The sequence below is a fragment of the Capricornis sumatraensis genome, chromosome 8 (genome assembly GCF_032405125.1).
Source record: "Capricornis sumatraensis isolate serow.1 chromosome 8, serow.2, whole genome shotgun sequence".
Classification (NCBI taxonomy): Eukaryota; Metazoa; Chordata; class Mammalia; order Artiodactyla; family Bovidae; genus Capricornis; species Capricornis sumatraensis.
This window is the reverse complement of record NC_091076.1, coordinates 77,886,691-77,901,918: the sequence shown is the minus strand read 5'-3', so window position 1 is coordinate 77,901,918 and position 15,228 is coordinate 77,886,691. Positions and strand designations below refer to the sequence as shown.

The following is a 15,228-nucleotide window of genomic DNA, read 5'->3' as shown; positions in this document are numbered from 1 at the left end:
TGGAGTTTCAGCTTTAGCATCAGTCCTTCCAATGAACACCCAGGACTGATCTCCTTTAGGATGGACTGGTTGGATCTTCTTGCAGTCCAAGGGTCTCTCAAGAGTCTCCTCCAACACCACAGTTCAAAAGCATCAATTCTTCAGCACTCAGCTTTCTTCACAGCCTTTCATAGTTTCACACTAATCTCATTTTCTTCTTTAATATTGTTTCTCTTTGTTCATTTTGGTATGAGGATGAAAGTTTTCACAATCATGGCCTTTTTTTCCTTGCCAGCACTCTAGTCTTTTACATATGTTTCAAAGCCAGAAGAGTGAAGCCATAATATGTGGGCTGGCTGGAGCAGAATCTAACAGGATCCTACTAACACAATTGAAAGAATTATCTGCTCCTGAAAGAGAAAACTGTCTTCCCAATATCACATTTTTACTCAAACTCTTTATATAGTAACTTTTTTAATAAAAGTGTTTTTCTGATTATTAAGTAACACATATGTTTCAGAACAGTTGGAAAATACAGAGATATATAAAAGAAAATAAGGGTCCCATAATTCCAGAACCGACCAGAGCTAGCCACGCTGTAGGTTTCACTCTGGAAACACTGAGCCTTCGCTCACCTACACTTTGGAAATCTGGCCACAGACTGTTTTCTTTCAAAGCAGTCATGTCTTTTTCCACAGAATATGAAATAGAAACATATAAAAAACACACTCAAAGGGAAGAATGAGGTTTCTTCACAAAGTGGTTTCCTAGAAATCCTCCCTTTTCTGAGTGCCTAGGAGTCAGAGACTAATACAGACTATCAGATTTATTAAAATAATAATAAAAAAAATAAGAAGAGGCCAAGGAAGAGAAAGGTGAAGGGCTTATCTCCAGATTCCCCCCCGACTTCTCACACCACCAGGGGCGGGGTGCCCACTTTTCTTCCGAGCTGGAGGTTTGTCAGTCTTAGGGGCTGCAGCGAGGCGCCGAGGGAGAGCCTGGGAGGGAACCTAAGAGTTGAAGGGAGAGAGAGAAGAAAAACTCAGTGTCATGTCCTCCCAGTACCCCGCTCCTGAGGAAAGGTGTTGTGTGTGGGGAAGGCCAGAGTCAGACAGTAAAGAGGAAAGGCCACACTACAGAAAATGGGAGCCCGGTCAGTGGGGGCAGGGCGGTCATGTGGAGGCCGAGGGACGAGTCAGTGAGAGCCTCCCACCCCTTCACCCAGCCCTACTTTCCTCACCTCTTTCCGGGGGATCTCACCCAAGCGGGAGTCTGTGTTCCTTCTGGGGGCATTTTCCCCTCGGCTGTCAGTCCTGCTGTACAGAGATCAGGGGATGAGGAGGGGCAGCTGCTCCCCACTCTCCCCAACACTCGGGGAGAAGTACTACTTCCCGGTGCTGTCTCTTAAGAATGAACAAACAAGATAGACCCGGGGATCCAATAAGAGGAAACATGAGTGGAGTCACATACTGAGTTATACTAGGTCATCACAGTCCTAGGACTCTCAGTTCTGAGCTGCAGGGTAAAGAGGAAAAAATTAAAGTAGAAAAACATGCAAAAGAGATTTTTTAAGAAGCGAAAAACAAACCAAAAAGAAAAGAGACAAAAGAAAGGTGGGGAAGAGTGAGAGATGGAGGAAGAGGGGGAGACTCCAACTACCCTCACTTCTTCCCCAGAAAAGGGCAGACGACACTACTCAATAGACACACTCCACACTCTTCCCGTTCACAGTCCAGATGCCTTCCACCTAGTCCGTCCTCCTTTCCCTCCCAGGGTGGTACCCGCCGCAGTGGTCCAGCCTCTTCAGGTAAAGCAGCAGATCCTCGGCAGGCAGCGCCTCCCAGCCCCGAGCTTGGTAAAGTCGTAACAGCTGAGACACTTCCATCAGCTGCCTCGAGGATGCAGGCCCATCTCCACCTGAGACACACATCAGGAATGACCATCATCCTGGGGTGGCCCCAGCCCTTATCCCAGCTCCCGGAGCCCAGAAGGGCCTTCAGTTCCAGGTACTGGCTCCACACCTGAGACCTACCTGTAAACCAGGACCTGCTTACCTCTCTCTGGGGAGCCACCGCTGGGACCACAGTTCTGTGAAGGGGCCGAGGGAAGCTCATGGACCCGGAAAAGACTGGACGCCATTGCTAAGGGAACTTTAGTTTTATGGACAGGGGGCGGGAGGCGTGGCACCTGAGGGGTTTCCTCCCAAGATGAGGCAGTCAGAGGACCTAGCCAAAGGAATGAGATTCAGGATGAAGAAATGGGGCAAAAAAGCCAAGGAATCCCAACAGCCTTAGCCTTCATGGGGCTTTGTAACCTTTGCCAGCTCCTGAGGACCCAGCCCTGGTAAGTGGATCTCCTGCCTCTTTCAGACCCAGCCCCAAACTTCTTCAGAGCTGGCGCTCACCAGGCTTAGGGGGAAGCTGATCGACGGAGGGGTTCTCGTGGCTCTGGGGTGCAGTCTCCAGCAGCTGGGGGGACAAGACAGTAGGGCTCCCTGAAGACCACTGAAGAAAGACACCTCAGGGTCTGCAGGAAGCAGCAGGGAGGAGGTAGGAGCTGGTCTCCTAAGTTCCAGAAGGAATTGCTGCAGCAGAAATAAGGGGGACTGGGAGAGGCAGAAACTGGGATGAAGTCTTGGTCCTAAAAGGCCAGAGTCCTCACCTCTCAAAGTAGAAAGAGAAAATGAGGAAGGGACAGAGAAAGCAAGATGGGACAGGTGGGCTTACTTACCTGGTGTAAAAAATGCTTGAGGCCCTGCAGCTGGGAAGGCGGTGGCAGGCCTTCCTTCAGGAAGCCATCCCCCTCAGACCCAGGGTCTTCCTCAGGGAATGGTCGCTCTGCCCGGTGATCCGGATGGAAGGTCCCAACTGCAGAGAAGGCCTCCACTGTACAGTGAAACAGGGGGTGTGTGCTGTAGTGGGAGGGGCTCCTCCACCAGGCAGCTCGCTCAAGGCCTGGAAGGAGGGGGCCTGTCACACATAAGTGGGGCTTCGCGGCTAGAAGATGATCACAGTTGAAAACAGCTGGAGAGGGAAGTATTGAAGGCAACTGGGAGCTGGGCACAGCTGAATTCTAAGACGGAAAAGTAGACAGAAGGGGAAGGCTGTGGTCCCTGGATGCTGAATGAGTAAATCCCGCCACAGCACAGAATGCTTTAAGATAAAAAGACATGTTCTGGCTGTTTCACCAGAACATACCCTCATGCTTACTTCAACATGGGTTGTCTCATTTTCACCACACAGAGCACTCCATGCACCCAAGTCACAGCTGACTGAATCAGGCGTGGCCACAACTCAAGATCGGCTGATCTGAGGAACGGTTACCAACCCACCAGACTGCCTCTCTTTAAACTTGGACCCAAGAAACAAAGGCAGGTTGTCTAGAGTCTTGCTAGAGTCGGCGTCACAGCTGCTCAAAGCCACGTGCAAACCAAAGCAGCGAGAGCAAGAACCCAAGGGGGAGAGAGGGTCAGTCATTCAAGAGGAAGAAACAGAGTCCAGAGCCCAGGCAGGCCCAGAGCAAGGAGGAACAGCCGCGCTGTTCCCAGCAGCCCCTGGTGCCAACTTCGGTTCTCATCAAGAACAGTTATGTCCCATTTCCTAGAGTCTAACTACCTGTATTTGAACCAACTAGAGTGGATTTCTGCTCCTGGTAACGGACAGTCACTAAGACATCTGGGAAACAGAATGCTCAAGCCCCCAGCAGACAGGAAGTTAGGTTAAGAGAGAGACAGTCAGTGCGGGGAAAGGGAACCCGGTGACTTCTGTCCCCAGGCACCTGAAGAAGACGTGAGGTCCGGCTTTGGCTCCAGGGGTTGGAAGGAATGCTGGCTCTGGAAAGTGGGGCCTAGCAGGAGGCTAAGATCTGGAGAGGGGCTGCAGAGAACAGGCGGCGGCACCCCAGGCAGCTCCTCCCGTGTTTCCCGGCTCTGCTGCAACACAGGCTTCAGGGCCACAGCCATGGGGGGCACCGTCCAGATCCTCCTCTCCCCCTTCTCTGGTTCCTGCAGCCCAGGGCTGGAGGGGCCAGCGGGGGGAACCTGGGCACAAGAGAAGGTGCACTTAAAGAGATGAGATGTGCCACAGACACTTTAATAAGATAACAGATTAGTAGAACGTCCTTAGAAGGGTATTTGGGAACATCTATCAAATTTCTGACAAATTTTAAAATGCATATTTTTGATCCTACAATTCCATTTCTAGAAACTGTATAGATATACTGAACCAAGACATATTAATGACATTTTCTGCAGCACTATTTGTAGAAGTAAAACACAGGAAACAACTTTAATATCCACCAACAAGCACTTGGTTAAATAAGTCATATAACTGTGTATAGAGGGCAACATTTCTGTGCGAGGTTGCGGGGTGGAGCTGGGGGTAGGATACGCTCAAGACACCAGTAACAGCTGCTGCTGCTTCGGGGAGGAACCAGGAGACTGAGGTGCACGCATAGAATGGAGATTACTTTTCACCGTATACCTTTTTGAACAGTTTGGTGGTTTTTTTTCTTTTATTTCATTATGTTTTAAAATTTTTGGCTGCACACATGGCATGTGGGAACTTTAGCTCTCCAACCAGGGATTAAACGTGTGCCCCTGCACTGGAAGGCTGAGCGTTAACCTCTGGACCACTGAGGATGTCCCTTTTGTTTTGTAAAATTACTATATGCACATTATTATCTATCCCCCAAAATATTTTAGCTAATATTAAAAACTCAATTGTTAAAAGAAGGAAGTAGGAGATGCCAACAGAGGGAGAGCAAGGGTTGAGACTCCCTAGGGCAGGACTCAGCAACAGTTTCTGACTCTTTCCATCACAATTACTTCAGCTGCCCTTTGGCAAAACTAGCATCATGTGTTACCCTCTCGTGGGCTGGGAGAAGAGGCTGGTGCCCAGTGCTGTGGGGCCAGTCTGGGCAAGTAGCAGCCACGGCAAAAAGACGGCTTTTGATGAGACAGTTACTCTTTGGGAAAGCTCAAAGAATTTTCCTAACGCAGGTCCTAGGAGGTGAACTCCGGACTCTCCTTGGGAGGGAGCTAGATGTCCCAGGAAGGGGTCTAAAAAGAACCCTGACAGCCTACCGGGGGGTGGGGCGGCAGGGTGGTGGTGCTGAGCAGCCGGGTGACCTCCTCCCAGTGGGCCTGCAGCATGGCCTGCAGCCGCTCCACCAGCTCCACCCGCTGTTCCTCCAGTTGCTGGTTCCCACTCTGCAGTTCCCGCACTCGCGCCTGCTCCCGGGCCAGTCTGTGAGGAAAGACGCAAGAGGTGATGTTGGGCCTTGGAGAAAGCAGAGAGTCGGAGAACAGGAAGAGCCACAAGGAAAGGTGGGACACAGGAAACTGTGAGAGGAGCTGGTGCCAGTGCAGAAGAGACCAAAGCTGCAGGGGAAGGGACCAAGGTCTGACATGGAGACTCCAGGGTCCGGTACCTGAGCTCATAGTCCTGAGCCACCTGCTGCTGCCGCTCCTCCCGCTCTGCTATTTCCACCTTGAACTGAGCCAACTGGGTGGACAATTCCTGTTGGTGCTGTCCATTCAGCTCCTGCAGCTGCTTCCTGAGAGGACAAAGGTGAGAAGAAAGAACTGAAGATGTAGAAGGACGTCATCCAGTAAGAAAAAGCCAGCATGTGTGCATGGGAGAGTGAGCGAGCAAGCCAGCCAGCTAGCCCTGCCCTGGCAGGGTTGGGGGGCAGGGTTGTTCAGGACGGCTGAATGGGTTCCCTAGAGGCAGACACTTAAATGAGGACTTATGTGAAGGTGGTTCATTTAAGAAGCATTTCCAGAAAAAAAAAAAAAAAGCTGGTAGCGGAGTAGGGGAAGGAAGGCAGAAGGGCACGTCTGGACATGCTGCAGGTCTCAGCTCAGCACTGTACACACCAGGGGCTAGGGAGCTAGAAATTGGTATTCCTGCAGCCATCAGTTATTGGCTAAGTGCTCCTTCCTACGGGGGGAAAGTGGAAAATCCTCAAGAAGGTCTGGCTCTCCTGTGAACCCGAGGCAGGTCTCCCACCGAGAGACAGACAGGAGCCGGTGTGTTGGAAGCTGGTAAAGGGATCTGAGAGGGTCTGGGTGGCCCCCGCCACCACCTGCTGCAGCTGTGGAGAGGCAGCAGCCGGCAAGCTCCAAGCACCTGTGATGGTCCCTCAGGGAGGCTGCCTGCCGAAGGCTGCTCTCCTGCGCCTGTGCCAGCCGCTCGGTCACCCGCTGCTCCAGCTGCACCGCCAGCTCCGACTCCATCTGGATCCGCTGGCTTTCATACCGGGCCTGGGAGTAAACCAAGCAAGTGAGTGGGTGGGGGAGGTCCTCATCAGCTCCATGCTGTTTGGGCTTAGAAGGGGATGGAGGATGTAAGGTAGGTTAAAAAAGGATGCTCAGGGCTGGTACACTGGGATGACCCAGAGGGATGGGATGGGGAGGGAGGTGGGAGTGGGGTTCAGGATGGGGAACACATGTACACCCATGGTGGATTCATGTCCATGTATGGCAAAACCAATACAATATTGTAAAATAAATAAAACTGAGTTTTTTTTTAAAAATCCATGCACCAACATTCCCTCGTACATCTGAGAGACAAAAGAAAGAGAATTTTGCCCCAAGGAATGAAAGCGGTTTCCCTTCCTTATAAAACCATGACCTTGGACAATACAAATATTTTTTTGTGCTTTTTAAAAAAATATTTAACTCCTTTCATTACCTAAATTCTTTTTAATTTTTAAAAATTATGGTAAGAAACGCATATACAAAGCTTACCTTCTTAGGTAATACAAAACTTACCATTTTTAAGTGTAGCTTTAGGTATACTCACATTGTTGTACAGATCTCTAGAAATTTCATCTTGTAAAATTGAAACTCTATACCCACTGAACAACAACTCTCCATTTTCCCTCCTCAGCCCCTAACAATCACCACCCTACTTTCTGTTTCCATGAATGATTATATCTGTTCTAGGTATCTCATTACCTACTATTTTTTAAGTTTCAGGTGTACAACATAGTGACTTAGTGATTACACATTCTAAATTAATCCCCACCCAAAATTTTTTAATGAAAAATCTTAATGATATATACTCTCCCTCTGAGCTGGCAGTTTCACTTTAAGGAATCTATCCTTCAGAAGGAATGCCAAAGAGTCACGTACAATGATGTTCACTGCAGCATTATTTATTTTTGGCCATGCTGTGGCTTACAGAATCTTAGTTCCCTGACCAGTGACTGAATTTGTGCCCTCTGCAGTGGAAGCGTGGAGACCCAACCTTTGGATGGCCAGGGAATTCCATGCAGCACTTTTGGTTTTTTTTAAGCTGTGCTGAGTCTCCATTGCAGTCTGCAGGCCTCTCTAGTAGCAGCTCATGGGCTTAGTTGCCCCATGGCATGTGGGATCTCAGTTCCCGGACCAGAGATTCATCCCTCGTCCCCTGCATTGGAAGGTAGATTTTTAACCACTGGACCACCAGGGAAGTTCCCAGTGTTATTTTTAATAGTGAAAAAAAAATTGGCATCAGGGTAAATTTCTCATCAAAAGGATGATTCATACATTTATTGGAATATAATTCTTTTTAAAAAATGATGCACATCTGTATGTGTTGACATGGAAAGATGTCTATGAATATTACAAGGTAAAAACAAGTTGCAATGAATGTGTATATATATATATATTTTTTTTTTTTTTTTTTAAAGCACCAGCACATAAACACATATGAAAAAGTTCTGAAAGGATACACACAAAGTGATATGAGAAGGCAACCAATACTGTGTACTTCTGTACACTTGAACTTGTATTACAGATCACTTTTATTCATATCTTAAAAACATTTTTTAGAGTTCTCTGGGAAGACTACCTTGACCCATCCATATAGAATTGATGGCTCCTTTCTGTCTTGGATATTTACATCTGATAAATTAACTTTGAGAATTTAAACAGAAACTGAGTTTAAGATTTTAAAATAAGCTGACTGAAAAAAAGTGAAATGAGAATAATGACTCTAAAAGATGACAAGAAAGGAAAGAAAAATAAACACCCAATAGGCAAGACAAAATAAGATACAAATGGGACTTCCCTGGTGGTCCAGTGGCTAAGACTCTGTGCTCCCACTGTAGGGGGACTGGGTTTGATCCCTGGTCACACAACTAGATCCCACATGCCAAAACTAAGACACTGTACAGCCAAATATTTTGAAAAATAGTTATTCTTACTCTAAATTATTAGGGCTTCCCTGGTGACTCAGTGGTAAAGAATCTGCCTGCAATGCAGGAGGCCTGGGTTCAATCTCTGGATCAGGAATCCTAAAGAAGGGAATGGCAACCCACTTCAGTATTCTTGCCTGGAGAATCCCATGGAGGGAGGAGCCTGGCGGGCTACAGTCCATAGGGTTGTAAAGAGTCAGACACGACTGAGCGACTAACACTTTTCTAAATTATTAATCATACTCCTTCAAAAATGTGTGTGCTAGACAAGCTCCCCATGTAACTGGTGAGCTCCCTATTGCTGGGATTGTGTTAGGATTATCCCAGCCCAGAGCTTACACACAGGAGTTGTTCAGTAGGTTTACTGAATGCACACATACACGCATGTGGCTGGCACCAGTTTAGGGGCTTATAAATTACTACTGAATTGTTTACTAATGTCTTTACCCTTGGCCCTCCATGATAAATTAGTTTCCATGTGGTCAGCCCTCCAATTCAATGGGCCAAGTGAAAAGTGTGTCCTCTCAAAACTGGCCTCTCTAACCCAGAAACTGGGTGTCTCCTTAAGTCAACTATTAATAAGGAAAGAAGTCTCTCAGAAACTCATTAATTTGCTCTTAACATACATTTTACCCATAAAGGCCAAAATTCTGGTTAGAAATAGGAGTGTCTGCCCTGACTCCTGAAGCCACTTCATCTCAGACCTCCATCTCCCCGGCAGGGTCACTCCCCTAGAACTTCAGCCTCCTGACCTGCACCAGGCTCATCTCCAGCTGCAGGGCGTCTCTCTCTCTCCGAGCTGTATCCAGCTCTCCTTCCAACCGCTGCACCTCAGACTGCACCAAGGCCAACTGCTGTTGGGCCTCCCGGGCGGCCTGGGCCTCCCTCTGGGTGTTCCCCTAGGAAAGGGCAATCAGACTTCAGTTTGTAATCTCATTTCCTGACTCCCTGATTCACCCTCCCATACCCTAAGATCCAAGCTCCCTTTCTCTTCACCTGTGACCTATTTCCTCATCTCTATTGAATCTCACACTTCAGTTTTCCGTATATTTGATGCCCCCGGCCCTTCCTGCAGGCCCTACCCTTTCAGCCTTCTCTCCTTCACTCTTCTTCCTGCTCCACTATACCGTGTATTCTGACATTGATCTCATTCAATTATTTTTTCCTTCATCTGTTCCTCAACTGCCCCTTCTACCTTCTCCCTTTCCAGCTGAGCCTGGCTCTCCTCCTGCAGCGCCTGGTAGCGTTCCTTCAGCTGGTACTCCTGCTGGGCCCAGCTCCGCCGTTCTTCTTCCAGGGCCACCTGCAGTGTCTCCAACTGTCGACGCTCACTGAGTTGCCCAGCCCGGGCCTCATCCCGTTCTTCCTGCAGGACTCGGCAGCGCTGCTGTTCTAGCTCCAAGCTCAGGGTCAGAGCTTGCCTCTCCTCCTCCTACAGCCCCAGGAGAAAACCAAGATTTTAGCATGCCCTCAGGAGACCAGCAATCTGCCTCCTCACCCCTATACAATGTGCCGGTTGAGAATTATACCCATGAAAACGCAATAGTTAACAAGCCCACAGATAAATAAGAGTTTCTGTATCAGAATTAGGTAGCTGTTGCTGCTGCTAAGTCGCTTCAGTCGTGTCCAACTCTGTGCAACCCCACAGACGGCAGCCCACCAGGCTCCACTGTCCCTGGGATTCTCCAGGCAAGAACACTGGAGTGGGTTGCCCTTTCCTTCTCCAATGCTTAAAAGTGAAGAGTGAAAGTGAAGTCACCCTGGGCTCAAATCTCAGTCTGAATCCCAGCTCTGCATTTATTTTGGGTTCTGAGGCACCACCCTTACTTGTAAAGTGGGCATATTACAGTCCACCTCATGCAGATTAAAGTTAAAAGGATATGTAAAGCATTTAGCACAATGTCTGGCCTGTACTAAGTACTCAATATATGATAGCTGTCACCACTGTCATCAGAAGAAATTCCACAAAGACTAGAAAATTCAGCCTTACAAACATGTACTAGCCAACCAGCAGCTGCCACCAGCACTCTTGGACTGTTAGGAATGTCAGTACCAGCATGCATGTACCAAGCATGCGTCATGCATGCAGGAAATTCTAAACCTGACTACTAATTCATGTGGGTAATCATCTTACCATTTCAGCAATGAGAAACCTAAGTCTCACCCCTACAACTTTCTGAAAATATTTAGGTTCCCCAACCCCTTATACATCAAAACCTCAGGGAAAGGACCCAAGAAATCTATATTTAAAAATAATTCCCAAATGATTCTAATGAGGATTCAATTTGCAGAGACTCTCAAACTGGCTTGACGGCAGAGCTCACTTTTTGTAGAGTACCTGGCAGAACTAGTGTTTTGAAGAACACACTTTGTTCTGGTGCAACTCAAATGGTGAACTCCCACAATCCACCAAAAGGCCGTATCCCCAGACTTCCCTGGCAGTCCAGTGGTTAAGGCTCCTTGCTCCCAACTTGCGGGGGCGGGGGTGGGGGGGGCGGTGCTGGGTTCAATCCCTGGTCGAGGAACTAAGATCTTGCGTGCCATGGGTGCAAACAAACAAACAAAAAAATCCATATCCCTCTAGAAGTAATGACCAGCCTTTATTGGAATTAACCCAGGCGAGCATTCTCACCAGTGTCTCTTTTTCCCGTTGCTGCAGTCGGGCACCTTCCTGCTCACGACTCAGGGCCTCCATGGCCTCAGAAAGGCTTTGCTCCAGGCGGGTTACTGTCTTTCAGGGAGAGAACATAGGATGGAGGAACTGAGGAGAATCCCTGCATGCTACCCTTTGAAAATCATTAACAACATAAACTTTAAAAGCAAGGGTTAACTAAATGACTTGGGGGCCAGAGGGATGAGGAGAGCTGAGCAGACATCAAACATGCAAGTTTGGCAGCAGAAACACTGAAGGGAGAGGACACAGGAGAAGAACTGTCAGGCTAGCTACGGCAAGCTGGAGGTCAACCTTCAAGGAACCCTGGTTCCTCCCCCATCCAGCCATCGGTGACCCAGGTTCTAATGCTTCGTGATCCTGGTTTCCCACCTCCTGCTGCTTGCTTCTAGTGAGTTCAGCTGCCTGCCGTTCCTCCTGGAGTCCCCGAAGCACCTCTGTCCGCTCAGCTTCATGCCGGTTCCAGCCCTCCACCACGCGGGCCAGGGTCTCAGGAAAGGAAGGAGGTCACATAGAATTTAAAACAATTTTTCTTCCCTCTTTGTGTCCACAGGAGAAGGGGCAACAGCCACCTTCTTCCAGTGGTCAGCAGACCCAGCACTTACCCGCCCCCAACTCCTAATGTGAACAAACAAATGTTGGCCTCCCCCTGTATTCCTTGGTGCCCCCCATAGAGAGACCCTCCCACATTCCGCTCCCCTGGCACCTTGTCCAGTTGTTCAATCATGATGTCTTTCTTTCGGTCAGCAGTCACGGCCACGGCTAACTGTTGCTGAAGCTCAAGGACACGGGTCTGCAGATTCTGAATATGGCGCTCACAATGCTGGGAAGAAGGGTGAAGGGGTCTGGGTGTTGCCACCCTTAGTTTGACCAAAGCTCCAAACTTTCCAGCTTCTCTATGGGGGAAATGGGCTGGAGACAGGAAGCGTGGGTCCCAAGAACAGAACAGGTTTGAAGAAGGAGAGTCAGGAATTCCGGAGCCTGAGGTCTCCAACGCCTTCCTCTACCACCTCAGGAGGCAGGGGTTTGGTTTCCAGCCTCTTCCCTTTCCTAGATCTCCTGAGAAAAATTTCCATGAACCTTTCGGCAGGGGTGCAGTAGTCCACGCTGCAGAGTGGGAATTTACTCCTGCCTTAAGAAGCATACTGGACACAACTATTCAGGGTGGCAAGGGGAAAGCCTTTCATTCACGTCCAGGCAGTTTAAAATAGAGGAAGAGAAGGTTCCAAAAATGACAACACAACCAATAATTCCGACTTTTCCTCTGCTTCATCCTGCTCTCTGCCCTCTTCAGATAGGCTGAGGTTCCAGAAACAAAGCTCATTGTATCACCAGTAGCTCTGCACAAGCCAAAAATGTGTTGTTCATTCACCAAACATGTACAGAGTATTTGTCTGTGCTGGGTATGTTCTAGACTTTAGGAAGACACTGCTGAACAAGATAAGGTATGACCCATGTGGAGCTTAGGTTTTAAAGATGGGAAACAAACAAGACATACCAGACTTTGATAAACTATGTGAAGGAAATAACAGAATGATCTGAAGGAATGCCTGGAGGGGAGGTGTGCCATCCTAGACAGGATGATCAAAGAAGGCTTTCCTCACAGGAGAGCCATTTGAGTAAAATCCTAGCTTGCAGGACCGTAATCTTTTAGCACTTGGCCCTATTTCTAATCTTTGCTTCTGTCAAAAGGAAGCCTTTATATCTCACCTTGCGACGAGTATGCTCTGAATCCAGTGCATCTCTCAGTCCCTGAAAATCTGGGGGGTTGAGTGAGGGCCCTGGCCGAAGGCTGGTGTAGCGGGGGAACAACTCCTCAAAGGCCTGGGCTGAGCTGGATGGAGACAAGCCTTGCAGCGGTCGGGTGCTGAACAGATCAGGTAGAGAACAGTAGGGATGGGAAAGCTTTAGAGACCCAGAGTCCCATTTCCAGACATTTTACAAATAAGGAAACTACAACTCAGGGCACGAGCCATGCCCAAAGTCACAAAGTTACATAGAGAAATGACAGAGCCCTAGAGAGCACATAGGCTTTTTGAGTCACTCTATAGTACTCCTTTCTCTACTCCATGCTTTCTGCAGCACGAGTCACTGCAGAAAAGAGCTAATTCTTCTGGAGGAGGAAGGACCTAGAAAGCCAGGTACTAAGCAGTGGATGCCTATGTTCCCAAAGGAGTAAGTAGCATAGAAGAAAGGCAAGAAAGGGTAAAAACTGAAAGCTAAGTGACAAGCATCTTAGGTCTTAAGAGGTATAAAAGCAGCAAAGGGATAACTAAGCGATAGAACATTTGGCTTTCCAAGAAAGAGGGGAAGGCAGCTAGGAGAACCCCAAGGAGAACTCACTTAAGCAAGGTGGCTGTGCTGTCACTGTCAAAGGAGTCCTCTTCCCGTCTCTCAGAGTCGGCACCTGGAATCGGGGGATCCCCTGCAGGCAGCCAGAGGGACCCACAGCCAGGGTCAGGTAAGGATGGGAACAGGGATCACTTGAAGAAGAAAGGAGTGGTCCTTCCTTTCTACTTCACCCACTCCTCCTGCCTCTCTCCCTAAGAAAGGGAGCCTTTTCTCCTGAAATCTCATATCTCTGAGTCTAGGTCTCCAGCCCATACATATTCTGCAACTTTCTCCACTTTTCCCACCCCTTAAATCTAGGTTCTCTTTTATAGAAAATCACTCACGATAAGCCGCATCACGTGAGGTTTGGAGCATGCTCTGGAGTTGACCCCGAACACTCTCCATCTCAAAGATATGCTTGGAACCATCCTAGAAAAAAGCAGTGCAGAAATCAGATGCAATAATCCATACTGCATCCAGGGTAGATGGCATCGAGTGGCCTCTAAGGCCGAAGAATTTTTACTCTCACACCTTGGAAAGCAAGAAAAATAGAACTGACTCAGTAAGAAACTCAATTGTCTATGGAAGCCAGAGAGGTAATGTAAATGAATTAACTGGGCATCTTAAGGTAAGAGTGGTGAGGATTCCTTCCAACTAGAGAGCAAATATCCTGTGTAAAGACTCTGCTGTCCACAGCTATCAGTTTTTCAAACTCTGGGAGGCCTAGCCAGTCTGCAGATCGGTTATGATATGTGTTCTATCTGACACTATCTTCTCCGTAACATGTATAAGTGATTAAACCATGTTTTAATGATTTACATGCCAAATTTTGAACCATACAATCAAAACAGTTTCAAGATTAAAGGGTCTTAGAATATTTTCCTTAAATCCCTAGTTTCCTCTTGGGATGAAGAACCCTTATCCTCATTTCCAGCACCCACATCCCAGTTAAAGCACAGCAACCTACCCCATGGGTGTCTCTGAAGAAAAAAAAAAGTTAGGAAGTCTCACAATTTTCCAACTTATGATGAGTGGCTCAGGACTCTCATCAACATTTGCTCACAGGAACAAACATGGCTGACTGTGTAGTTAAAAGAAATTATGGAATCCAAGAACGGGAGCTCAAATCTCAGTAAAGCTCTTTTTTTTTTTAACCACCCCCAATCCCAAGACCCTAGAGGTGTCCAAGACAGACCTCCCTCACCTTTTTCTTCACGTTGTTCTCCAATCCCAGTGACAAGCTGTGACTCAGTTCTTGGGCCAAGCCATCCAACACCTCATGGGGAGGTGGGGAGGCGGCAGGTAAATACAGCTGGGCTCGGGCTGTGCTCTCTGCCTGACGACTGAGGTGCAAAGAAGTATACAGCTGGGAGGTCACCTCAGAGGACACTTGGTTCAGCCCAGGGGCTTCTGATGACTCACTCAGGAGGTCCTTGGCCCGTAGGGGTGAACTGGGGCTGGCAGCTGATGCTGCCATAAGTACAGGGAAGAGACAACTGGAGACAGCAGAGGTGGGAACTCCTGGTTCTGCTTTAGGAGAGCCCAGGGGAGTAAGAACCGGGAGAAGGAAGATTTGGGAGAAAAGAGGAAGACTCCGAGCGAGGGATTCTTGAATGAGGGTATGGAGCCTTTCTGGTTAAAGGAAAGGTTTCCAACAGTTCCAGAGGCCATGGGAGAGGACAAAAGGATTTCTTTCCACAGCTCCTGGGAACAGTGGAAAAGGCGGGTAGAGGGTGGGGATGGAAGACCTACTGCGGGGCAGGCGCACCACTGCAGTTCCTCTGGAGAGCTGAAAGCTGCAGTTCAACTTCTGGGCCAAGCTCTCATAGTCCACTGAGCTCTTTAGTTCTCACACTCAGAATGTGCAAACTGAAACGGACCCAAATCCAATAGGGGCCTAATTTCCGCCCAGCTGTCTTATGTGCCCCTCAACTGGCTCCGGTCTCAGCGAGACAGGAACTTCACGCTCCCCACGTCTCCTCTTCGCCCATGCACCCGTTCCACCCAGGATCAACTCTCTAGTATGTCCCCTCCAATCCCTCCGGGCAAGAAAGCCGTAGCAC

General features: G+C 48.5%; 1 protein-coding gene across 2 annotated transcripts; it reads right to left on the bottom strand.

Annotated features, from left to right (window-relative positions):
* Positions 1-747: 747 nt before the first annotated feature.
* On the bottom strand, positions 748-14,642 carry CNTROB (centrobin, centriole duplication and spindle assembly protein). 2 transcript variants are annotated; one of them, XM_068977732.1, is made up of 19 exons: positions 14,370-14,642; positions 13,510-13,594; positions 13,178-13,259; positions 12,545-12,701; positions 11,541-11,657; positions 11,207-11,323; positions 10,796-10,894; positions 9,359-9,595; positions 8,916-9,062; positions 6,111-6,244; positions 5,410-5,535; positions 5,063-5,225; positions 3,757-4,018; positions 2,710-2,864; positions 2,384-2,447; positions 2,034-2,204; positions 1,761-1,896; positions 1,220-1,292; positions 748-989 (listed from the first exon to the last, which is right to left on the bottom strand). In XM_068977732.1, exons 1-19 carry the CDS (start codon positions 14,640-14,642, stop codon positions 864-866), a joined length of 2,724 nt encoding a protein of 907 aa, XP_068833833.1. In that variant the 3' UTR covers positions 748-863. The 2 variants fall into 2 exon arrangements, with proteins under 2 accessions (XP_068833833.1, XP_068833834.1); XM_068977733.1 differs by lacking the exon at positions 14,370-14,642 and having other exon boundaries at positions 13,506-13,593.
* Between the last annotated feature and the right edge of the window lie 586 nt (positions 14,643-15,228).